The sequence below is a fragment of the Rhinatrema bivittatum genome, chromosome 3 (genome assembly GCF_901001135.1).
Source record: "Rhinatrema bivittatum chromosome 3, aRhiBiv1.1, whole genome shotgun sequence".
NCBI lineage: Eukaryota > Metazoa > Chordata > Amphibia > Gymnophiona > Rhinatrematidae > Rhinatrema > Rhinatrema bivittatum.
In genome coordinates this window covers 586957798-586983517 of record NC_042617.1, presented here as the reverse complement: position 1 = coordinate 586983517, position 25720 = coordinate 586957798, and the positions used below count along the sequence as shown (strand labels likewise).

At 51.0% G+C, this 25720-nt stretch overlaps 1 protein-coding gene and 1 long non-coding RNA gene across 2 annotated transcripts in view; one reads left to right on the top strand and one right to left on the bottom strand.

The window, feature by feature from the left end:
• Positions 1-572: 572 nt before the first annotated feature.
• On the bottom strand, positions 573-20597 carry LOC115088423. Its single transcript, XR_003855773.1, has 3 exons — positions 20477-20597; positions 8929-9005; positions 573-8817 (listed from the first exon to the last, which is right to left on the bottom strand). It is a non-coding gene; the product is annotated as an uncharacterized LOC115088423 (long non-coding RNA).
• Positions 20598-20801: 204 nt separating this feature from the next.
• The window catches only part of CENPW (centromere protein W), a 31878-nt gene continuing 26959 nt past the window's right edge, over positions 20802-25720 (top strand). The window contains exon 1 of the mRNA XM_029596681.1: positions 20802-21023. Within this exon, the coding sequence (XP_029452541.1) occupies positions 20931-21023 (93 nt within the window). The 5' untranslated portion in view covers positions 20802-20930. The remainder of the gene's footprint in view (positions 21024-25720) is intronic.

The window sequence follows — 25720 nt, the reverse complement described above, 5'->3', positions numbered from 1 at the left end:
TCAGGGCAAATGTTATGTTGGACAAGAACGTCTCTCGAGTCGGGTCTGTCTGATGACAGACATAACATTTGCCCTGATGCAGATTTCGAAACGTTGCCAACGTCGGCGGCTTCCACAAAGAAATGGAAGCGTTTGTTTTAAGCATCACTTTCATTTTCAGATTTAGTAAAGTTTGACTACATTAATTTCAGAAGCTTGCTGGACAGGCTGATTGCGTTTTGGCACTGTATTTTTGATTCCTAAGTTTCTAATTTGTTCTCCTTCCAATAAAAGTTATTTTGAAAAAAAAAATGCTACATTCAGAGACAGAAAAGTGAAAACGTATCAAATGATTTTGTCAGAGCACATGAAATCTTACGTATTCATTTATTAAAATATTTCTATGCCACATTACCTAAAATTCTAAGTGGCACTGTTATTCTGAATTGTACTGCCATTGATCACAGACTGGTTCATGAGGGAAAAATACCCTGAGGCAGCCATTATGGCGAAACACTGTCAGCATCGGGTGTACTGAATCGATGCAGTGAAAATTGCCAATGCTCGAATGTTTAACCAGGAGGAAATCTTGATTCAACAAATGATAAGTTTATTTTAAATTCAAGTTGCAAGATAACCGTTGATATAGTAATCAAATGGATTAAAACAGCCAGTGTTTTGGAGGTGGTTTAATCATATATATCACCACATAGAATGTAGAAAGATGCACATAGCACACTTGAGGGCTTATTTACTAAACGTTTTCTCTCTGTCTCTATGGGAAAAATGCTTAGTAAATGACCCCCTTGGATAGCAAACAAAGGCAAAAGGTATGCTGCGAAAGACTTCAGGTCTGGAAACTTCAATACAATAGCTTTAATCAAAGGTTCTTGAAGTACTGCACTGAATAACCAAAGTCAATAAATACAGGTGTATGGCACACAAACCATTCAATCAATATGAAATGTGCACAATGGGTTTAACCAGCGTTTAGAGCAGGGGAGGACGCGAATGGCTCAGAAGTTATAGAGCTCCTAGTTAGCTGACCAAGGCCACGGGGTCTCCGCCCAACACTGAGAGTCTGGTCATAAGAACAATTAAACTGTGAATGTCTCCAATATTAACAAGACCAGCCCTAGAAGCAGACAATAACCCTATCGAAACATTGTCACTGTCAGGCAGAGGTCCCCATGACCTTGGCCAGTTAACAAGAGCAGCTAAAACAGAGAACTAAGAAGCTAAGTATTAGAAATACCAGTCATGGGGTTTCATGGAGGCGCGCCAGGCTCGTCCTGGCTAGCCGCAGGTAACAAGGGGTCGAGCGGCGCGAGCACGTCTCGCAGCAGGGGGGGGAAGGGGGGAAAGCTCAGGGGACCAATGGTGGCGCTGCATGTTTTTGAACTGCGGCAGCACCATTGGTCAATGAGTCTGGTATATAATTAGGAGGGGGGGGGGGGGGGGAGTGGGCAGTTGAGAATTTGGAAGCGGAGCGGAGGCTGAATTCGGCTTGGCTCTGCTGCGAATTCCCAACTGCTTTTTCGAGGTATTTTTCGTGGGCCCAGGCGAGGGAGCGATGAAGGGAGCCAGGGCGCAGCCTGCACCTAAGCCGGCGGGGGTGAGTCCTCGGGGCACGAGGGCCCGTAACCGGAGGGTTAGACGGGTTCCGGGCTGCGATACGGCCTCCTCGGGGGCGACAGCGAGGGTGGTGAGTTTAGCAGCCCCTTCCCCTCCCCAGCTTGCTTTACCTCCTCCTGCTGCAGTGCCGACTGATTCCGGGGAGAGGGGTCCCGAGCCGTCCCCCTCTCCCCGAGCCTTTAGCCCGAGTGCAAGCCCTCCTCGTCCGGCCGGTGCACCTCTCCTCCCGAGCCTGCCCATACGCCTTCCGCCGGGTGTTTTTTCGCCACGCCGGGTGTCCGACGACGCCGGCTCCTCACTGAGCGGAGGGATTGGAGAAGCGTGTTCGCGGGTGGTAGCGGGCGGCGAGGGCCGTGTCGGCAGGACTAGGGCTCGATTCGTGCCCCGACCTCGCGGAGGTTTTTCCCCTCAGGCGCAGGCCTTCCGAGGCAGTGGGTTTTCCCACGCAAAGGGAGCGCCATTTTCGAGGGGGAGGCGTCTTGGGTTTGCTTCCCCTACGCCTTCGGGTTCCAGGCCAGTTGCGGGGAGCTTGGGTAAAGGGAGACAGGGCTTAAGGGGGCGGAGTTTGGGACCCAAAAGCAGAGCGATTGGTCCCCTTCCTGTGGTGGCTGGTCTGGACCTGGGAACTGAGCAAGGGGGGAATAAGACCCCTTCAAGTGCCACCCCTCCCCTTCCTCCGGCTTCTGGTTCGGGAGCTACCGCGGTGCTTATTGCGGAGATTCTTAGCCAGATGGCCAGGTCTGGGTATGGTTTCCTGCCGCAGGAGTCCAGGCAGGGGGGGGGGGGACAGGAATGATGGAATAGGAGGTTGGCAAGGGGGAATTAGTACTCCGATGGGGGAGCAGGTCTTTCCTGCGGGGATGGGTATTCTTCGGGATAGCGGTATGGGTTTGCCGTCAGGCCAGAGGCAAGTTATGGGATCCTCACAGAGGAGTGCATTGCCTGCGCCGCAAGCAGAAGGGGGTATGGGGCAGAGCAGAGCTAGGAGTTTTTTCGCAGATGACAGGGAAGACGACCAGCCAGGACCGTCCAGCAGGGAGGCTTGGAGAGAGCGTGCTGATACCGCAAGCTGGCAAGAGGAAGGGCAGGTGACGCAGGGAGTGAGAAGGACGCCAATGGTGGGAACAACTGGCACGACATTAGGATCCAAGGACAGTAGCACTTTCGGAGTGGAGCACACTTCAGGTAAGGAAAGAATATTGCGGGAACGTAAGGAAGGGGGAAAGAAGAGGAGGTCGACTGTGACTACGAGTTCCAGTTCATCGTCCTCCTCTTCATCATCTAGTGATAGTATATGCAGCAAGCGGGAGGTCTTAGCGGAAGGTCCCAAATGTGAGGTAGGGCATCCGGCACTGGCATCGCTTACGGAGTTATGGGAGGAAGTGCCTACTAGGTTAGTGAAACGCATCAAAAGGAGGAAGTTTATAGATATTTTTAAGTTACTGGAGGGAAGAAGGGGCGGGAGGAAAGCATCTAAAAAGGATAAGAAGCGCCGCAAGAAGGAAGGTTATGGACCCAAAATTGCTAAGAATATCGTTAATTGGGTTCGCGGGTTCTTGCGTTTGGCCAGTGTCGTCAGTCATTTCGATCCATCCCAATATGGAGCGTTGCTATCCTATGCGGATAGCATCCTGGGAGCTTTCAGGGATTATGATGGTTGGGCTTGGCTCAACTATGATGAGAAGTTTAGGGATAAAATGGCGGGCAACAAATACATGTCCTGGGGTTCGCAAGACATTCATCTGTGGCTTACGCAGATGACTAACAAGAGTTCAGGTTTAGGTAGGGGGGGGGGGGGGGGCGTCCAAAGCAGGAGGTATGGTCAGCACCGGTTCTCAACCGCCGATGGGGAGCAAGAGCTCGTCCTTTCGTGCGGGGCCTTTTCGGAAGGGCGAATCAGGGATCAAGGGAGTCGGGGGGGAGCGGAGATGTCTGTTGGAGATTTAACAAGCTCACTTGTTTGTTTCCCGACTGCAAATTCAAACACGCTTGTGCAACGTGTGGTGGAGGGCATTCGGCCCTCAAGTGCCCACAGGGACAAGGAGGCTTGGGTAGTAAAGGTACAAAATAATCAATGTTTGTTGTCTAAGGCCGAAACGCCGATAGTTCTGTCGGCCTTAGTAGACGGTTTGAGGACTTACCCGGATAAGGGAGCAGCCTTCCTGTTATCTACGGGGTTCACTAGCGGTTTTATCATTCCATACGAGGGTCCAGGGGAGGGGGGAACAAGGAGGAACTCTAGGTCCGTTTCCAGGAGGGCGGATGTGGCCCGTGCAAAGTTGCAAGAAGAAATAAGATTGGGGAGAATAGCAGGGCCTTTTCGTAAGAGACCTTTTGAGCATATGCATTTGTCGCCGTTAGCGGTTATCCCAAAAAAGGTCCCGGGTAAATTTTGTTTAATCCTTAACTTGTTGTACCCAGATGGTTCCTCAGTTAATGATTTTATTCCGAGGCACGCTTGTGCGGTGAAATATGCATCTTTCGACGAAGCCCTGGCGTTGGTGCGTAAAGCTGGTCCGGGTGCCTTGATGGCGAAGGCTGACATCGAATCGGCGTTTCGGTTACTGCCTATACATCCTTCATGTTTTCCTTTGCTGGGTTTTTCGTTCGAAGGTTTTTATTTTATCGATCGTTGCCTGCCTATGGGATGCACGGTGTCGTGCGCCTTTTTCGAGGCTTTTAGCACTTTTATTCATTGGACTACTAAGTGCTTTAATGGATGCGATGATTCGTTGCATTACCTGGATGATTTTCTGTTTGTAGGGCCCAAAAATTCTGACGCTTGTCAACGGCAACTCAGGTTTGTTTTTTTTTACAGACGGCACAATACTATGGGGTACCGATCGGGCCGACAAAACGGAAGGGCCGGTCTCAAAATTAATTTTCTTAGGAATTGAGTTGGATTCGGTAAAGATGGTGTCCAGGTTGCCACAGGAAAAACTCGATCAGTTACGGGAGGACATCAAGGTGGTTCAGGGATCAGTTAAGGTGACTTTGCGTCAGTTACAATCCTTGATAGGTTCTCTTAATTTTGCGTGTAGGGTTATCCCCATGGGTAGGGCTTTCATTCGGCGTCTGTCAGCCAGGACGGTGGGTGTTCGGGCGGGACATCATTTCATCAGAGTTACCAGGGCTGTGCAGGAGGAATTGGCGGTATGGGAGAATTTTTTGCAATCGTTTAACGGCATTCGCATAATACCAGAGGCAGAAGTTTCGAACATCGATTTGGAATTGTTTTCTGATGCAGCGGGCGCTACGGGTTTGGGGGTGTATTTTCATGGGAATTGGTGTGCGGAGCGATGGCCAGTACAGTGGGTTTCGGAAGGGATTGTCAAGAATATTACTTTCTTAGAACTGTTTCCTATTATTGTTGCATTAACCATTTGGGGTGCAGAGCTGGCGAATAGGCATGTGATTTGGTGGTGCGACAATCTAGGGGTTGTTCAAGTAGTTAACAAGCAGTCCGCCAAATGTCCTAGAGTTTCAGCTCTGTTGCGCGAAATGGTTATGTTATGTTTACGATGGAATGTTACGGTGAAAGCAAGTCATGTACCGGGGACGCTGAACCTTATTGCGGATGCGCTCTCTCGTTTTAAGTGGGATGTGTTCCGCGCAGAGGCACCCCAGGCGAATCAGCGGGGAGGACCAATCCCAGAGCACCTATGGGAGCTTGGCATGAAGAACAGAGGAAGTTGATTCAGCAATCGGTGTCTCCGGCTACATGGAACTCGTACATGGCGGGACGGAGATTAGTTTCCTGTTTTTTATGTAATAGGGGTTGGGATGGGGGGGAGGTCCGCGAAGGAGAGGTAGTCCAGTTCATCCTTTGGGCCAGGTCTGAAGGGTACTCCTTGGCATCGGTTCGGAGGTATTTAGCGGGGTTTGTTTTCTTTCAGAAGCTGGGGGGATGGGGTAACCCAGCCAGCGGTTTTCTAGTTCGGAAATTGTTGGAGGGCTGGGGTCGGGGTGCCGGTAGTAGTTCGGATATTAGGCGGCCCATCAGGTATATGGAATTGATTAGGATAGCTGGAAATTTACGTTTCGTGTGTAGTTCCGAATTCGAGATGGTACTGTTTCGCTTAGCTTTTGCATGGGCATTCTTCGGAGCCTTCAGAGTAAGTGAAGTGGTCGCAAGAACAAAATTGGAAGGAGACGTGTCGGGTTTGTTGCACACGGACGTGCGGGTTTATGAACAGAGAGTGACTATATTTGTTCGTAAATCCAAAACGGATCAAAGGGGCAGGGGAGCGTGGATTTCTTTGATTCGGGCGAACAATGCTGTAGTGTGTCCGGTGAGGTTGGCACTAGAATATTTATGGATGCGGCCGTCCTGGGCCAAGCATTTTTTGGTACATGAGAATGGTAGTCCGTTAACCATGTATCAATTTTCCACTGTATTGCGCAAAGTCATGGGATCTTTGGGGTGGGACGTTAGGCGGTACACTTCCCATTCTTTTCGCATAGGGGCTGCTACGATGGCTGCAGAATTGGGATGGTCAGCGCAGAGAATTCAGGCTCTGGGCCGCTGGAGGTCGAAAGTTTTTAGGGGATACGTTAGGAAATAGGGGGAGAGGTGAGTCTGGTGGATTGGTCAGAACACGACGGTAATGCTTACATTTGTTTTTCAGCATCGGTCGGGGTGGAGCTGAGTAGCGAATGTGCTTGGATCGTGGGCCATTCTTTTGTACACAGAGCGCAATGGAGGGCGAGGAAGAGGCCGTACGGCGAAAACTTGAACATTGATCCCAAACAATTGATTGTGCATTGGTTTGGCAAAGGGGGATTAAGGTGGGGGGAGTTGCGTGACTTCCTGCAAGGCAAAATAGGAGAGTGGGGGGTTCCCAGCCTAATTGTATTACACCTAGGAGGCAATGATATTGGTAAATTAACGTGTAGCGAGTTAATCTCCATAATGCGTAAGGATTTGGCCTGGCTAATGAATTGCCTCCCACACACCAGATTCAGCTGGTCCGATATTATAATTCGGATAAGGCATGGGGAAGAGCTGGTTTGGCGCAATGGCGTCAAAATGTTGAATAGGCAAATTGGGAAATGGTTAATTAGAGAAGGGGGGTTCTGGATTCGACATCCATGGTCGTGGGAAGTTTTGAGTAGTTACTATTTGGGAGATGGGGTTCACCTGTCGGAGGTGGGAATGGACTTATTTAATGATGCCTTGGAGGGTCTGAAGCAACAATTGTCTAGTTAATGGCCGCAGTGGGGGAACAAAGGCAATTAATTGTCTTTGTTAGTGGCGGAATAACCCGAGCCAGATGTATAATGTATTGTTTGTAATTGCGAAACAGATTTTGGAGGGGGGGAAATGCTCGTGTAGCTTGGGGCTGCTACACGGGAAGGCCTAAAGAGCAAGGGGGGGCCGATGCTCAGGCCGCACGCTTACTCTCGCTGGTGCTGTGGCGGGGTAAGCATGGGGGTGGGGGGGGGGGGGGGGAACAACGCCGGTTTACCATTGGGCCGCGATGGTAAGCGAAGAGAGGCATGCGGCGGACGAAGAGGGGGGGGGGGGGGGGAGGTTGGATTGATGTTAATTTAACGGCTCGGGTTAGGTTTAATAAACTGCGGCCTTTTGATTTCAATGCCACACTGTTGTCATGTCTATTTTGTTAAATGGGATGAGGGGGGGGGGGGGGGAAGGGGAGTGATAGTGAGAGCGACTGGTCTCGAGTACCTTTATGATGTGAGTTCATTCACTGGAGACATAACCATGTAAGTTTGAGCATTGTTTATACAGACTTTAGAGCAGCTATTGAGATTTTAATTGCAAAAAGAATAAAGCAAATTTTATAGTATAAAAGCCTGGTAAATGATTTAAATATTGTGCATTTTCCAAACTATTAGCTGCTTTGCACAAAGATTAATACCAGCATGATAGACTATTTCTGTGGACTTACTGTTCATATGGGTTGTTTTATGTGGGAAAACCAGCCAATGAACAGTGTTTATTCACAAGTACTAAAAATTAACTTTAAAAAGTCACACAAAATAGATGCCTTTCAATCATTGAAAACGAAGCACGCTCTCCGTTCATGCATTTCGAAACATCGTAGTTGAAAAAACAGACGTCAAGAGGCTCCTATTGTAAAAGACTGGCACGGATTCACCTTTTTGATTTTTGTTTTTTCACCATTGATTGCGCCAAGCCTCATCCTCATGGAAGTGATCCAGGCTTACAACTGAGACGTTTAGAACAGAAATTGCTTTTCAGTCCCTAGAACCTGTGGGTTTAAAATCAGTGGAGTCTATTTTTATGAAGCTTTTTTAGTTCAGTTTTGGCGCCCCTGAACAAACTTGTCTTCACTGGCTAATTTTCCCACGAGTCGTTTTAAAGCCGGCTATTTTTTTTAGTTTAACCGATTGGTGAGCTAAACCAAAAATCAATAAATAACCGGCGGCAAGGCTGCAGCCAGCGTGCACAGCATTAGTAACTTCGGGACCGGAAGCAGCTGATGTGAACTTCGGGTAGACACCGGCAGCCAGGGACGTTTCCGTGTTGCTGCACATGCGCGGAGGTTCGCTGCCCGCCCGCCCGCAGGAGCTGACTGGGAAAACAAGGAAGGAGTGACTGAGTCGTGATTTGTCGGCTGCAGCAGCGGTGAAAAAAAAAAAGAAACACCAGGCAAAAGAAAAACGGCTTAAAAGCACCTGCTTGGCAACACTGAGCCACACACGGGTCAGCGGTACGAAGGGCCAGCAAAGAGCATGCGCACGATGCACGCGCAGGAGCCGTCGGTTTATAGGCGGGAAGTCTGCGAGTGACGTCTTTGCGCAGGCGTGAAACAGGGTTGCCAGGTTTCATGAAAGAACAAGCACTTTTTTCCAAAAAAACAAGCCCAAAAAAAGCCCAAAACACGTGAAATTGAAACACCAATGTCTGTGAGTCACATAGATGACAAAGGAGCTTAGCTTTTTGCATGTTTCTCTGTTTTAGCATGTTGCAGAAGGTCTGCATGATGTGCACGAATGTCACACTTGCAAAATTTGCACGTAGCCTTATTCTCATTGCTGAAAACAGGCTGAATCCATGCTTTTAGTTCACGCTCCTCTTCCCATGCTTTGCAGTACTTTTTACTGTATTTAGCCCAGTTCTTTACTATAGCCATAGTAGATCAAAACCATTTAGTAGTGTAGCAGCCAAGGACGGAAACAGTAGGTATAGACTGGCTTTCTTACAGAGGTGATCTTCTGCAGGTAGAAGAAATGAAAGAGAAAAAAAGGCAAAATTAGAGGAAAGCAAAAGTGGTGTAGAAAAATAAGAAAAATAGCATTACAAGTTTCCATGTCACACTTTTTTACCTGTAGTCAGCAGGTATGGACAAGCTTTCTTTTTGTCAAAATAAGGGTTTTGTTTTTTTTTTATAAAAGGTGATCAGCTACAGGGAAGAAATGAGAAAAAAAAATAGATGAAATCAAGTGGAGTAGAACAAATTGGAGAAATTACTTACCTGATAATTTCGTTTTCCTTAGTGTAGACAGAAGGACTCAGGACCAATGGGTATAGTGTACTCCTGATAGCAGCTGGAGACGGATCAGATTTCAATCTGACGTCAGCCCCTAGTACAGTGATGGCCAACCTTTTGCGCTCAGTGTCAAAATTCATAAAAAGACAGAGCATAACTCAGGTGGTGTGTCACTTCTAGAAAAATCCATAATTTTGTGATATTTGTAGCTCTAATAAAACGGAAAATGTCATAATGCCTCTGTATCGCTCCATGGTGAGACCGCACCTTGAATACTGTGTACAATTCTGGTCGCCGCATCTCAAAAAAGATAAACCGTATTTTTCGCTCCATAAGACGCACTTTTTTTCCCCCAAAAGTGGGGGGAAAATGTATGTATGTATGGAGCGAATATAAAAAAAAAACCAAACAAAAATCTAACAACCCCCCCCCCTGCTGACTCCCCCAAGACCTGCCGACTTAATTTACTGCAATCCCCCACCTGACCCCCCCCAAGACCTGCCAAACGTCCCTGGTGGTCCAGCGGGGGTCCGGCCGACGGCCCTTTGCCCTCACTATGTCACTGGGACCGACCAATAGCAGCGGTCGGTCCTAGTGACATAGTGAGGGCAAAGGGCCGTCGGCGCCATTTTGATTACTGGCAGCCGACGGCCCACGCCCAGGAGATCGTTCCCGGACCCCCGCTGGACCACCAGGGACGTTTGGCAGGTCTTGGGGGGGTCAGGAGGGTGGGGGGTTGCAGTAAATTAAGTCGGCAGGTCTTCGGGGGGTCAGGAGGGTAGGGGTTGTTAATTTAAAGGGTTGGGATGGGGGTTATTTTTTTGGGGGGGGGAGGGGTTCCCAGAGAAAAAAAAGTTTTCTGATCTGGGGAGTGGACCGAAATGGCCCTCCCCAGACCCGAAAACAAAATGGGGAGAGAAAAAAAAAGCTATGCACTCCCCTAATTTGCTCCATAAGACGCCCAGACGCAGAGCCGGTTTAGCACAATTTATTTTTTTTTTATTTTCCCCCTCTGAATCCTAGGTGCGTCTTATGGTCAGGTGCGTCTCGATGGAGAAGGTACAGAGAAGGGCTACCAAAATGATAAGGGGAATGGAACAACTCCCCTATGAGGAAAGACTAAAGAGGTTAGGACTTTTCAGCTTGGAGAAGAGACGACTGAGGGGGGATACGATAGAGGTGTTTAAAATCATGAGAGGTCTAGAACGGGTAGATGTGAATTGGTTATTTACTCTTTCGGATAATAGAAGGACTAGGGGGCACTCCATGAAGTTAGCATGGGGCACATTTAAAACTAATCGGAGAAAGTTCTTTTTTACTCAACGCACAATTAAACTCTGGAATTTGTTACCAGGGGATGTGGTTAGTGCAGTTAGTATAGCTGTGTTTAAAAAAGGATTGGATAAGTTCTTGGAGAAGTCCATTACCTGCTATTAAGTTCACCTAGAGAATAGCCACTGCCATTAGCAATGGTTACATGGAATAGACTTAGTTTTTGGGTACTTGCCAGGTTCTTATGGCCTGGATTGGCCACTGTTGGAAACAGGATGCTGGGCTTGATGGACCCTTGTTCTGACCCAGTATGGCATTTTCTTATGTTCTTATGTTCTAATATTAATAACAAAAAGTTATAATTTTAATATGTTCTGTATTTATTAATAAAGCAAAAACAAATAATTATTTACCTTACCTGCTTAATGACTTTTTTCTGCTGAATTTCATTGGCTAAATCTTCAATTAAAACACTCTCTCCCCCTCCACCAAACTCTCACTCCCCTGGATTTTCTCACACACACACACACACACACACACACACACTGAACCCCAGGCAGGCTCCCAGTCACTCACACCACTCCCACTCCATCCTCCAGGCAGGCACCAATTCATTCTCATGCAGGCATCCATGCATTCACACACATACACCCCCATTCACATGCACACTAAAGGCAGACCCCCCTCTCTTTTGCCAGCAACCTCAGAACCTCTCTCATTCCTCTGCTGCCACTGTCACTGCTGCCGCATGGCTATTGGGGAGGTGCCGATTGCTGCTACTGACACTGATGCCCATTCTGCTGCCTCCTCTGTGCAGGCCCCGTGGGCTTCCATTTTCTCCATGCTGATCTCGTACATTGTGAGATCCGCATAGAGAAAGTGCTATTCTTGCACATTCCCAAAGATTACATGTGCCAATCACTAAAAAGTAATTTATTTTGTTTTTTTACCTTTGCTGTCTGATCTTCATTTTCTAATTGGTTGGTCACAGGCTTTTTTTCCCCACCTTCCCTTTCTTATTTTTTTTGCCAATTCCTTTTATATTGTCTTTTTTTCTGTTTCTTTTCTCTCCATCTTCTTCCCTCAAACACAGAGGTTCTCATTCTCACATGCTCTTCTCTCTCTCACATACACACACAGGCTCTCACTGGCACATGCTCTCTCATACAATCATTCATACACACAGGCTCTCACTGGCACATGCTCTCTCTCATACAATCATTCATACACACAGGCTCTCACTGGCACATGCTCTCTCTCATACAATCATTCATACACACAGGCTCTCACTGGCACATGCTCTCTCATACAATCATTCATACACACAGTCTCTCACTGGCACATGCTGTCTGACTCACACACACAGGCTCTCTCTCTCTCTCACATGCTGTCTTGCTCAGGCACATGCTGTCTCTGCAAACATTCAAGTCCTCACTCTCACACACAATCTCTCAACTCATCTCATACACGCACACACACACACCCTCTACAGACCCTCAGCCTCTCTCTCACCTCTGGGACTCCTCTTCGCGGGTCGTCACAAGATGGGCTCTGCGGCAGCCCTGCTACCAGGCCTCTTCCTCTTCTCGGGCCGCTGCGACTTGGGATTCGCGGCTGCCCATAAACGCAAGTGCTGCTCCTCTTCTGCACCTCCTTCCAGCCCACGTGGCTCCGGCAACGTTTACTTCCGGGGCCTCACAGGCAGGAAGGAGGAGGAGCATCAGCGCGTTTAAACGTGATCTTTTTCTTCGGGCCATGGCCCTGCCTATCTGCCTGTCGCTGCGCCCGGGGGCATTGGGGAGGTGGAGGGGACTGGAGGGTGGGGGGATACTAAAAAACTAGTTTTAAAGGCTCGGCGCAGCCGATTAGAAAAAAAATTCCCGATAGTCCACGAAAGGCTGCGTGTGTCAGCAAAACGTCTCGGTGTGTCACCTCTGACACGTGTGTCATAGGTTAGCCATCACTGCCCTAGTACACATACCCCTGCAGGAAGTGCAGCTCCTCAGTATTCTTCCTTGAAAAGCGTTGTGGATATATATATGTGACTGACTGATTAACTTCATATTATGGTTAAACTTAACTAACTTGTTAGAACGTTTAAACTCGATTAAACTTGATTAACTTGAACTGATTGGTTGACTATAGCTGGAGACCGCCAGTGTACTCAACTGGAAAGCGTCGACACCGGGCAGGGTGGACGTCTTAGGTAAATAAAGATATGGCTTACCCGTAACTCATTGGCACAGTGCCTCAGGGCAGCCCAGGGTGGGATGCTGAGTCCATCTGTCTACACTAAGGAAAACGAAATTATCAGGTAAGTAATTTCTCCATTTCCTAGCGTGTAGCAGATGGACTCAGGACCAATGGGATGTATAAAAGCTACTCCCGAATCGGGTGGGAGGCTGCCCGGGGTCAACTTAGAATTGTCCTTGCAAATGCCGTGTCCTCCTGAGCCTGTACATCCAGACGGTAGAATCTGGAGAAAGTGTGGATAGAGGACCACGTTGCCGCTCTGCAGATGTCCGCAGGTGACAGCATTCTAGTCTCTGCCCAGGACACCGCCTAGGCTCTGGTTGAATGGGCCTTGACTTGTAGAGGTGGTGGTTTTCCTGCTTCTACATAGGCCGCCTTAATGACTTCTTTGATCCAGCGGGCAATGGTTGTCCGCAAGGCCGCTTCCCCTTGCCTCTTTCCGCTGTGAAGGACAAAAAGGTGGTCTGTCTTTCGTACCGGTTCCGACCTTTCCAAATATCTGGCTAGGAGTCTGCCGATGTTGAGGTGACGTAGGCTACGGTCTTTTCCCGAGTTCTTCACTGCCGTCCATCGTTGGTAGTGCGATGGTTTGATTGAGGTGGAAGTGTGAGACCACTTTGGGGAGGAAGGAGGGAACTGTGCATAGTTGGATGAACCCCGGGGTGACTCTGAAGAACGGTTCACGGCAGGACAGTGCCTGTAGCTCCGAGATGCGACGGGCCGAACACACGGCCAGCAAGAACACTGTCTTTAAGGTTAACAGACGGAGAGATAGGCCTCCGAGGGGTCTGAAGGCGGATCCCGCTAGGAACTCCAAGACGAGGTTGAGGTTCCACAGAGGTACCATCCATCTTAGAGGTGGGCGAATGTGTTTGACTCCTTTCAGGAAGCGTGATACATCCGGGTACGAGGCTATGCTGTTGCCCTTGCTCCTGGAGCCATAGCATGACAATGCTGCTATCTGTACCTTGATGGAATTGAGGGACAGACACTGCTGTAGCCCATTCTGTAAGAATTCCAGGATCATGGGAACTCTGGAGGGGCGTGGCTTGACGTTGTGGTCTTCGCACCAGGCCTTGAAGACTCTCCAAATCCTCATGTACGTTAGAGATGTGGAGAACTTGCGTGCTCGGAGGAGAGTATTACTGCCCCCGAGTATCCGCTCTTCCTCAGTCGAGCCCTCTCAATGGCCAGACCGTAAGCGAGAATTGAGTCGGGTCCTCGTGAAGGATCGGGCCTTGTTGGAGCAGGTCTCTGTGCGGCGGCAGGGGTAGTGGGTTCCCTGCCAGCAGTCTTCTCATGTCTGCGTACCAGGGTCTTCTTGGCCAATCCGGGGCCACCAGGAGAACTAGTCCCCTGTGTCGCTGTATCTTGTGAATGATTGCGCCCAGCAAGGGCCACGGCGGGAAGGCGTATAGAAGGGTCCCTGGAGGCCAGGGCATAGATCCCCTGGGACTGCGGGTCCCGTCTGCAGCTGAAGTATCTGGGTACTTGAGCGTTGGATCTGCTTGCCAGAAGGTCCATGTTTGGGATCCCCCACCGATTCACTATCATTTGGAAGGCTGTGGATGACAGTTTCCATTCTCCTGGGTTTAGACTTTCTCTGCTGAGGAAGTCTGCCGCGATGTTGACTTTCCCGGCAATGTGGACGGCCGAGATCTCCTGAAGATTTGCTTCCACCCACGCCATCAGGAGGTCTATTTCTAGGGACACCTGTTGGCTTCTGGTTCCGCCCTGTCGGTTGATGTAGGCCACCGTCGTGGCGTTGTCAGACATCACTCAGACCGCTTTGCCTCGAAGTCTGTGGGCAAACCGCAGACAGGCTAATCTGGCTGCCCGTGCTTCTAGGTGGTTGATGTTCCATCCCGCCTCTTCTGCGTTCCACTGCCCTTGGGTGGTCAGCTCTTCGCAGTGTGCTCCCCATCCGTGTAGGCTGGCATCTGTGGTGAGCAGGGTCCAGGTTGGGGAGGATAGGCTTGATCCCCGGCTCAGGTGGCTGTTCTGCAGCCACCACCGTAGCTGGGTCCGGACGCTGCCCGGGAGTGGAAGGCGTACGGTGTAGTTCTGGGACCGTGGACTCCACCGCGTTAGAAGTGAGCGCTGTAGAGGTCTCATTTGTGCTCGCGCCCATGGCACTACTTCCAGCGTGGATGCCATCAGTCCGAGGACTTGCAGGTAATCCCATACTGTGGGACGAGGAACGCTCAGCAAGGTCTGAAGCCGGCCCCGCAGCTTTGACCTCCTCACGGGGGTCAGGCTGACCTTGTCTTCCTTGGTGTCGAATTGGACGCCTAGGTATTCCAGCGACTGTGGGGGCTTGTAGGGAGCTTTTGTTTATGTTGACTACCCATCCTAGGCTTTCCAGTAGTGCTATGACTCTGCTGGTTGCTTGGTGGCTTTCCTCCGGTGACTTCGCCCTGATCAGCCAATCGTCCAGGTAGGGATGAACGAGGATTCCCTCCTTCCTGAGTGTTTCCGCCACTATTACTATTACCTTGGTGAACGTCCGGGGTGCTGTGGCTAACCCGAAGGGTAGTGCCCGGAACTGATAGTGACGATTCAGGACCTTGAAGTGTAGGAAGCGCTGGTGTTCCTGATGCATTGGGATGTGTAAGTAGGCCTCCGACAGATCCAGGGATGTGAGGAACTCTCCTGGTTGTATTGCCCGTATGACGGATCGTAAGGTTTCCATGCGGAAGCGGGGAACCCTTAGGTGGCGGTTGACCGACTTGAGGTCCAGGATGGGCCTGAATATGCCCTCTTTCTTGGGTACGATGAAGTAAATGGAGTAATGTCCAGTATTCATTTCCCGTATAGGCACTGGGGTTATGGCCTCGAGGATCAGAAGCCTGTTCAGTGTAGCTTCCACTGCCGCCCTCTTGAGGGGGTCGTGGCAGGGAGATTCCACGAATTTGTCGGGGGAAGTTCGAATGAAGTCCAGGTAGTACCCCTCCCGGATGATGGCCAGGACCCATTTGTCCGTAGTTATCTCGACCCATATGCGGTAGAATAAGGCTAGTCTGCCCCTATAGCATCTTCCCTTGGATGGGTCGGCTGATTCTCATTGTGGGGTGCGGCCGGAGCCTGCACCCGCACTGGTTCCTCTCTTGGTGTGCTTGTTCCGAAAGGACTGGCTCCTGCTCGTAGGGTGGGGTGCTCGATAGTTGCTTTTGAAAGGGTTGAAGCGCTGTGAGCTTCTGCCTCTGGCGGATCTGTGGAAGGGACGTTGGTTTCTCTTCGTCTTGTCTTCCGGCAGGCACGGTAATGGGGAGTCACCCCATTTGTTGGCCAGTTTCTCTAGTTCGCTGCCGAAGAGGAGGGATCCTTTGAAGGGCATCTTTGATAGACTCGTCTTTGAAGAGGCGTCTGCCGACCAATTTCGGAGCCAGAGCTGTCTTCTGGCTGCCACAGTGGACGAGACTCCTCTGGCTGTTGTACGCACTAGATCGGAAGCCGCGTCGGTGAGAAAGGACAGAGTTGATTCCATGTCCTCTCCCGGGGTGCTGTTCCTGGCTTGAGATAGGCAGGCACGCGTCACCACGGTGCAGCAGGCCGCAATCTGAAGGGACAGAGCTGCAACCTCGAATGACTGCTTTAGCAAGGCTTCTAGGCGCCGGTCATGAGCGTCCTTGAGCGCCGCTCCTCCCTCCACTGGGATGGTAGTGCGCTTAGCGACTGCGCAGACCAGGGCGTCCACCCTAGGGCACGCCAGGAGTTCTTTGGTCGCTGGGTCCAGAGGATACATGGCAGACAATGCTCGACCCCCTTTGAATGAGGACTCTGGAGCATTCCACTCTAGGTCAATTAGCTGTTGTGCCGCCTGTAAGAGAGGAAAATAGCGAGACGTCTGACAAAGTCCCTCCAGCAGGGGGTTCATTCTAGGTTCCCCTGAGGGCCCTTGGCCCGGGATAGCGAGTTCCGTTAGACATTGGGATACTAGGTCCGGGAGCTCATCCTTTGTGAAGAAGCGTCTCATGGTTCGGTGTGGCTCTGTCCCCGGGGGGAGTTCCCCTTCTTCCAGGGGCTCAATTTCCTCTTCAGAGTGGTCTGTGTCCTCGTAGGCAGAACTTCTGGATGGTGTGGACCTGTGCCTAGGCCTAGAGGGTCCTGGGGCATGAGGGTCCTCCGGAGGCGCCTGTGGCTGGACCTCCCGGGGTTCAGTTTGCATCCTGACAAAGGCGTGAATCCCCTTGAACAGCTCCACCCAGGATATCGAAGCTGGGTCTAAGTTGAGGGGCGCCGGTTCTCTGGGAGTCCCCGAGTGCGGGGTGGACTCCCTGGGGCCTGCTAGGTCCGGGGTGCCCCCTGAAGAGCTAGCATTGGGCCCTGGCTGGAACGGCCCTGGCCTGGATCTCCCAGGGCCTCCTCCAACTGTGCGGACAGGGCGTCGGCCTCCTCGCTCTGTGCGGCTCTGACGTGGCATGCTTGGCAGAGGCCTTGCGCTTTTATGCCAGACTCTGGAGGTGCCATGACTGTGGCCGCGTGAGCTCTTGTGCTCTCCAGTGCGCCTCAAATATGCGCTGAGATGTGCACCTAGCCGCAGATATGCGCCTTGTTCCGTGCGCGCAACTTATGCTCGTGAGGTATTATGTGCGCCTAAGTTTATGCGCACAAGGGACTTGTGCGCCTAGCTCAATTGTGCGCTCGAGTTGAACAGCGAGGCGGGTCAAGATGGCGACCTCCTCGGAGGGTCTCCACGTGGGTAGACCCTCGGGAACAGCCGGGGCCTAGCCCTGCTAGGGTGGATCAACCCAGCGGCACTGGCTCCGATCGGCGGCCTGTGCTCCTCTTCGATCCTCGGAGACTGTTTACATAGAAGATTTCTACCTTACCTTGTCTTCGGCGCTTCCCGGTTTCGTCCCGGGCGGTCTCCGGCTGCGGGGGGAAGAGGGCAAATACCTTCATCGCCGTGCTCAAGGAATGCACCCGCTGCCTCTCAACCGTGCCCGAAATCAGGGGCTAAGTCCCTGCTGAGATTTGGCCACCGGACCGAGGCTCACCTCTGAGGGACCATGGAAATCACCTCAGGAATCTCAACTGGGGGAGGGACCCGAGGGTATCACCGCAGGAGAGCGGGGCTAGTCTTCAGGTAAACTTTTCTTCTTAAATTTGGGTTTTTCCTTGAATTTTGGTTCTAACGCTCAGAGAGCATGCAGATAGTCCCTAACTGCTTTGGAGACGGAAAATACTGAGGAGCTGCACTTCCTGCAAGGGGTATATGTACTAGGGGCTGACGTCAGATTGAAATCTGATCTGTCTCCAACTACTAACAGGAGTACACTATACCCATTGGTCCTGAGTCCATCTGCTACACGCTAGGAAATAAAAGATACCAGCCCCTCACACTCATTCCCCTCTCCGAGCACATCCCTGGCCCCCACACACTCACTCATTCCCCTCTCCGAGCACATCCCTGGCCCACACACACTCACTCATTCCCCTCTCCGAGCACATCCCTGGCCCAAACACACACACACACTCATTCCCCTCTCCGAGCACATCCCTGGCCCACACACACACACACTCATTCCCCTCTCCGAGCACATCCCTGGCCCACACACACACACACTCATTCCCCTCTCCGAGCACATCCCTGGCCCTCACACACACACACTCATTCCCCTCTCCGAGCACATCCCTGGCCCACACACACACACACTCATTCCCCTCTCCGAGCACATCTCTGGCCCACACACACACACACTCATTCCCCTCTCCGAGCACATCCCTGGCCCACACACACACACACTCATTCCCCTCTCCGAGCACATCCCTGGCCCACACACTCACTCATTCCCCTCTCCGAGCACATCCCTGGCCCACACACACACACACTCATTCCCCTCTCCGAGCACATCCCTGGCCCACACACACACACACTCATTCCCCTCTCCGAGCACATCCCTGGCCCACACACACTCACTCATTCCCCTCTCCGAGCACATCCCTGGCCTCACACACACACACTCATTCCCCTCTCCGAGCACATCCCTGGCCCACACACACTCACTCATTCCCCTCTCCGAGCACATCCCTGGCCCTCACACACACACACTCATTCCCCTCTCCGAGCACATCCCTGGCCCTCACACACTCACTCATTCCCCTCTCCCCACCCCCCCTCCGAGCACATCCCTGGCCCCCACACACTCACTCATTCCCCTCTCCCCACCCCCCCTCCGAGCACATCTCTGGCCCCCACACACTCACTCATTCCCCCCTCCGAGCACATCCCTGGCTCCCACACACTCACTCATTCCCCCCTCCGAGCACATCCCTGGCCCCCACACACTCACTCATTCCCCTCTCCCCACCCCCCCTCCGAGCACATCCCTGGCCCCCACACACTCACTCATTCCCCTCTCCCCACCCCCCCTCCGAGCACATCTCTGGCCCCCACACACTCACTCATTCCCCCCTCCCGAGCACATCCCTGGCCCCCACACACTCACTCATTCCCCCCTCCGACCACATCCCTGGCTCCCACACACTCACTCATTCCCCACTCCGAGCACATCCCTGGCCCCCCCCACACTCACTCATTCCCCCCTCCGAGCACATCCCTGGCCCCCACACACTCACTCATTCCCCACTCCGAGCACATCCCTGGCCCCCCACACACTCACTCATTCCCCACTCCGAGCACATCCCTGGCCCCCCACACACTCACTCATTCCCCCCTCCGAGCACATCCCTGGCTCCCACACACTCACTCATTCCCCCCTCCGAGCACATCCCTGGCCCCCACACACTCACTCATTCCCCACTCCGAGCACATCTCTGGCCCCCCACACACTCACTCATCCCCCCCTCCGAGCACATCCCTGGCTCCACACACTCACTCATTCCCCACTCCGAGCACATCTCTGGCCCCCCACACACTCACTCATTCCCCCTACTCGAGCACATCCCTGGCCCCCACACACTCACTCATTCCCCCCTCCGAGCACATCCCTGGCCCCCCAACACACTCACTCATTCCCCCCTCCGAGCACATCCCTGGCCCCCCACACACTCACTCATTCCCCCTCCCCTCCCCCCCAAGCACATCTCTGGCCCCCACACACTCACTCATTCCCCCCTCCGAGCACATCCCTGGCCCCCCACACACTCACTCATTCCCCCCTCCGAGCACATCCCTGGCCCCACACACTCCTCATTCCCCTCTCCCCCCAAGCACATCTCTGGCCCCCCAACACTCACTCATTCCCCTCTCCCCACCCCCCTCCCAGCACATCCCTGGCCCCCACACTCATTCATTCCCCCTCCCCCCAAGCACATCTCTGGCCCCCACACACTCACTCCCCTCTCCCCCCCAAGCACATCTCTGGCCCCCACACACTCACTCATTCCCCTCTCCCCCCAAGCACATCTCTGGCCCCCACACACTCACTCATTCATTCCCCTCTCCCCCCAAGCACATCTCTGGCCCCCACACACTCATTCATTCCCCTCTCCTCACCCCCCTCCGAGCACATCTCTGGCCCCCACACTCTCATTCATTCCCCTCTCCCCCCCAAGCACATCCCTGGCCCCCACACTCTCATTCATTCCCCTCTCCCCACCGAGCACATCCCTGGCCCCCACACTCTCATTCATTCCCCTCTCCCACCGAGCACATCCCTGGCCCCCACACTCTCATTCATTCCCCTCTCCCCACCCCCCCTCCGAGCACATCTCTGCCCCCACACTCTCATTCATTCCCCCCTCCGAGCACATCCCTGGCCCCCCACACTCTCACCCCCCTCCGAGCACATCCCTGGCCCCCACACTCTCATTCATTCCCCCCTCCCATCACATCCCTGGCCCCCACACTCTCATTCCCCCTCCCAACATACTAATGCCTCCCCTCCTGATACCTGGCTGTAGCTGCACAGTCTGAAGATTCCTTTGCCCTGCTGCTGGCCTTCCCGTTCCAGGTCTGCCAACAAAAATGTGCTCGCGAGGTGTCCATCAACAAGGCTTGCAGCTCACTATGTGAATCCTGCTCTGATTGGCTTACTGCTGCACTATAGGGATAGGGTGCGCCTGCTATGGACAGGCTTCATCGCAGCAGCAGCAGCCAATCACTGTAACATCAGAGCACAAGTCCCGCCCAACAAGCCCAAAAAACCGCGACTGACAGAAAAAATAGCCCAATTAAAAGCAACCAGCGAATCGGAAAAAAAAAAAACGCGAAGGACTAGGAAAAGAAGCCCAGTCTCGCGGTAAATAAGGGAGGTTGGCAACGCTGGCGTGAAACGTCAAAAGACGCTGATAAGGAAGGGGGCGCGCGCGCGGGCGGTTTGATTTCGTTTCTTTGGAGCGGGAATCATGAAGCGAGCGGCGGCGCCGCGCAGCAGCCTGAGAGCCCTCATCAAGAAGCAGAAGCCCCATCTCCGCCTGGCCGCCAACGTCGACTTGCTGGTGAGTTTCGGTGAGCAGGGCTAATTCGCTCCCCGCTCAGGGACAGATATCCTCAGGACGCAAGGACGACGTCTGACAGAGCGATAGGCAGGAGGCCTTAGCGCGGGTGACCCTGTTGGTGGGCGCGGAAAGACCCCTCCCTGTCCATCCCCCCCCCTCCCCTTCCTCAGAGGCCTCCGGGACCAGCGTTTCTCCCCCCCCCAAGGTTCTGCATACTTGTGACCCGGATCGGTTGCTGTCTGGGACAGGATGTTGGACTCTTGTTATGTTCTTGGTGTGATCCAGCCTGGCATCTCCTGTTTTCTTATAACCAGCAAAAGCCGCTTACAGTCCAGGCCTCCGCTCTCTGACGGGGGACAAACATTTCAAATCCCGGAAAGTTTCCTTAGGGAGACGACAGGGCAGCCCTATTGGTGGTTAGGGATGCACAGACTACTAGAAGTAATAAGTCAGTCTTTCGTTGAGGTAAGGAACACTGCTCCTCCTCCTTCACCTTATTTCCCTAGGTTGCAGTAGGGGGAGGGGATTAAGGAGTGGCAGGTGCAGCAGGAACTGAGGCTGCTTTGTAAAGCCATTGGAGTTTGGGGAGCTGCAAAATATAAATGGGTGCTATAGCGATGAGTGGTGCTAGAGCACTGAAGCAGTCCTATTTATTAAACTCTCTAGCTACTCTTTTAATGGTTTATTAGCTCTTGCACAAAGATTAGTCTTGATGTCAAAATCTGTACAGGAGTCAATGCCTTTAGCACTTGAAGCTTTGCACTTCACAGTCACATAATTATGTGATGATAATTCCACTACTAGCACTTCAGTTCTTAACTATTAACCATCGTGCTTTTGATTACACATTGCATTTGAATGAGGCAAATTAAACCAACAGCCCCAACAGAGACTACTTCACTCCATAAGAGTCTTATCGGGGGGGGGGGGGAATCTTTTCAACACATTGATTATTGTGACAGCCCGCCCAAAGATTCTGTTCTAGAGACAGAAATAACCCCGAGTGCTGCACAGCAAACAAACGGGCCAATTCTGTATCCTGCGCTCAGCCGTGCGCACTGTTTAACATGGGCTTGGCCACGTGTTTTCAAGGGGTGTCTATTACCCCTTATACTGTAAGGGGTTTAGTGCCTCGAAAAGGCATGGCCAAATCCCCTGAAAACTAATAGCGCTCATCAACATGCAAATGCATGTTGATGAGGCTATTAGTCACCTGGCATTTTGTAAATAAAATGTGCAGTTAGTCTGAAAAAGAGTAAAGAAAAACAGAAAATACTGCTTTTCTGTACACTCTCTGACTTAATATCTTAGTGATATTAAGTTGGAGGAACCAAAAATGTAAAAAAAAAAAGTGCTGGCTGGTCCAGATAGGAGAACCGAGGCTCAATTTTACCAGCATTCATGTTCCTAACTGATAGCTATCAGTGGGTTTGGAAACCTGATGCTGGTAAAATTGAGCGGCAATTTCCTGAACCTGCTGACAGAACCACCTCTCCTGAGCCAAGGAGATGCTAGAGGTGTGTAATTGTCCCTAGCTCCTCCTTTTAGCGTACCCCTCAATTAAATATAGGATCACACACCTAGGAGAGGTGGCTGGGCGCGCATTCAGAGATCGGGCGCTCAACATGGAGCGCCTGTTCTGTGATCAGTCTGAATCGGCCTGAAAGAAATCATTTAGTCTGGATGCATATGGCAGATCATACCAACACTATTCCAGCCAATAAAACAATCCAAATTTACTAGGGATAGAATTATATTGCCCCTTTTTTGTTTCTAATATGGATTTTTATGGTGATATACTATAATCCAAAATGAATGACAGTTATGTGAAATATGGCTTAGACTTGTTAGGGAAACCTACCAATCATTCTGGATTTGGGAAATGCTTATGTCACTGGAATCAGAATGAGGAACATCCCACATGCTTGTGTTTCAAAACTAACTGTCCAGCATAAAAGTAATAGCCCAGGTCTTAAGTATGCATCCAGGAAGAAGGATGCAGCATTGGGCAATCTCTCAGCAGCAGTCTGGCTGTCCTATCCAAGGTCTGTTCTCTGGGGTTGGCAGCACCCAAAGGGAGTTAGCTACCCCCACCGTTTAGCTGGAAACATTTCCACAATGCTCATAAAGGTGGGAAATGCTTGTTATTGGTTCTGGGAAAGGGGGTTTCTGCAAGGAGTGACTGGCAGATGAAGCTTTGCAAGCAACATGGACAGATGGGGACCACAAGAAGTGTACTAATGTGGCATTCAGAAACAATGCAGTAGCATGAATCAGGATCTAAAGAAAAGTCGTGTGGAAAAACCCTGTCCTCCTTTAGGTTTCCTCTTCTTAGCTCCTTTGTCCACTAGACTGTCATAGCTCCTGGATCAGACATGAATGCCCACTCTCTCTCACAGTGAGCATTGATTGGATATGTCAGATTTCATGGGTACATCACTGGTGAGTGATTACATGGTTTTTTCTGTCTAGCAGCAGGTTCATGTGCTTGGAAACAATTTGTCCACCAGTATGTGCTGTTTAATTGGATACAATGTTTGAGAAGGCCACTACAGATTCAACGAGTTCATGTCCAGCTAGCCATGCCAACTAATTTAAACAATGTCCTATTTATGAAAAAATAGCAGTTCTTTGTTCCATACACTGTTTGTAACATCCATCTTTGATTCAGGACCTTTTGTTGGTTCAATGACACAATTCCTGGGTTAGGTCCTACAAATGGCAGATAGCACCTGGGCTCTCAAGGGTATGCACAGGGTTTCCATTTTCATTTCACCATGTAGAAACCTTGTGAGGAGGATTAAAAAAAAAAAAAGAAATACAGGGAGCAAATTTAATGAACTTCATAGAGCAGTCCTGTTGTCAACCTTCATCTTCCAGCAACACTTGTTTTTTCTAATGACTTTTTTTGTTTTGTTGAAGCCTGCTAACTATTTTTATTTCTTAGTATCCAGAACCAGTGGGTTATGCACCTCTACCAGCAGATGGAGACAGAGCAAACTGATGTTACAGTATATATATTCCTGCAGTGACAGTCTCCCAGTATTCTCAGTCTCCAGCAGATGGTGGACGTGCATCTCCCTACTGGGGTTTGCTTCAGCTTTTAGAAGGAGAATTTTGAAAAGATAATTAATTGCTCCTCTCTCCTGCAGTGATACCAAAGGGTCCCTCCCCAGTTGAGAATTCCTGAAGTGATTTCCATGGTCCCTTAGATATATACCTTAGTCCAATAGCTGGTTTTTCAGCTGGTGTAGATTTAGCTGATTGTACATCTGTACCTGCTGCCTTGAAGGAGGCTGAGCAAGATGGTGACTACATATGCCCTCTACCCCACAGTCAGAGACCATATCTGTACTCAGCTGGGAAGGGCTGAGCTCACGTAAGTGTTTAAAAAAAAAAAAAAAAAAGAAGAAACAACTGTCCGAGTGGAGGGGTTAGTTTAGGACTTTCTCCGGGCTTGGTGCCTAGTCCTGACCTGCATTCCCACTCCTGTGAGGGTTAGGGGAACTGTGGAGCCTGGTGAGTTGAGCAGCCCCAATGGGCTAGGCCCCGCTGTTAGGCTTTTTTTTTTTTAAAGCTATGTGTTAGGCTGTGGCGACATTTTCGCGCACTTTTTTTCTGCGCAGTCTACAGCCCTCTACAGGATCCTTGGTACATGCAAGTGTGTTCTGCTGTGTGTCCGATTTGTGCGCGCAGCCTGTGCATGCACTTTTTTGCATATTGGTTGTGCACCAAGGTTTGGATCAATAACCGTGCACTTAGCCTTTTGGCGCCCAAACTTGAGACACTTACGTTTTGTGCACATAAATTTTGTTTTAGTGGGGGTCGGCTGGACGCATCCTCAGGTCTCTGTTAAGCGTACTGACAGATTAAGGGCACCAGTGGCTAAGAAACCCAGTGCTGCCCGTCATGTTAGGGCATCTCAGCCTGAAGAGCCCTCTAACTTATGCCAGTGCTGCTTAGAGGCTCAGGGAGAACTATCTTCCTTTGATTTTACTAAACGTGGGTCTTCCCAGCCTGATGATGATCTGGTTAAGAATGTCAGGAGGGACACTTGACCTTGGAGCTCCCTTGACTGGTTCCTCAGCAGCTGACAGCAGCTCAGTGGGTGCTGCATAATTGCCTCCTGGTCTTAGCATGGATTCTTCTACCTTTTCTTGGGTAGAGTTTTTTCAAGGAGTGTAATCCTTCCTTCAGGCTTAGTCCTCGGTGTCGTCCAGGCATGTCGGTTCATATACTCAGGCAGTGGGGGGCCCCCCCTTTTCAGTTTTTTTTAATCACCATAGTACACCTCAAGCTGTAGGTGTACCTGACAGGCTTCCAGATGGCACTGATGATGAGGCAGATCCTGACTCCCTGGAGGATGAGGAAATTCCCCCTCCCCCCCGGGGCTGGGACCATATAGAACTATGTTGTGGCTTTTTATGGAGATGAATTGCTGGCTCTGATTTCCCAGACACTGAAAATGCTGGGAGTTCCTGGGGGTAGATTCCAAGTCTGAGCCAAAGAGAAATCCCATTCTGGTTTTTTGCGTAAAGTCTCTTGTTTTTCCCGGTTCTGGAGGCCGTTCAAGAACTGATCTTGAATGGGATGCCCCAGAGGCAAATTTTAAAGGAGGTTGAACCTTGGAAGGCTTGTACCCCCTGGATCCAGTTGTGCGAGATTGTCTGCGTTTTTCTGAACGTGGATGCGCTTGT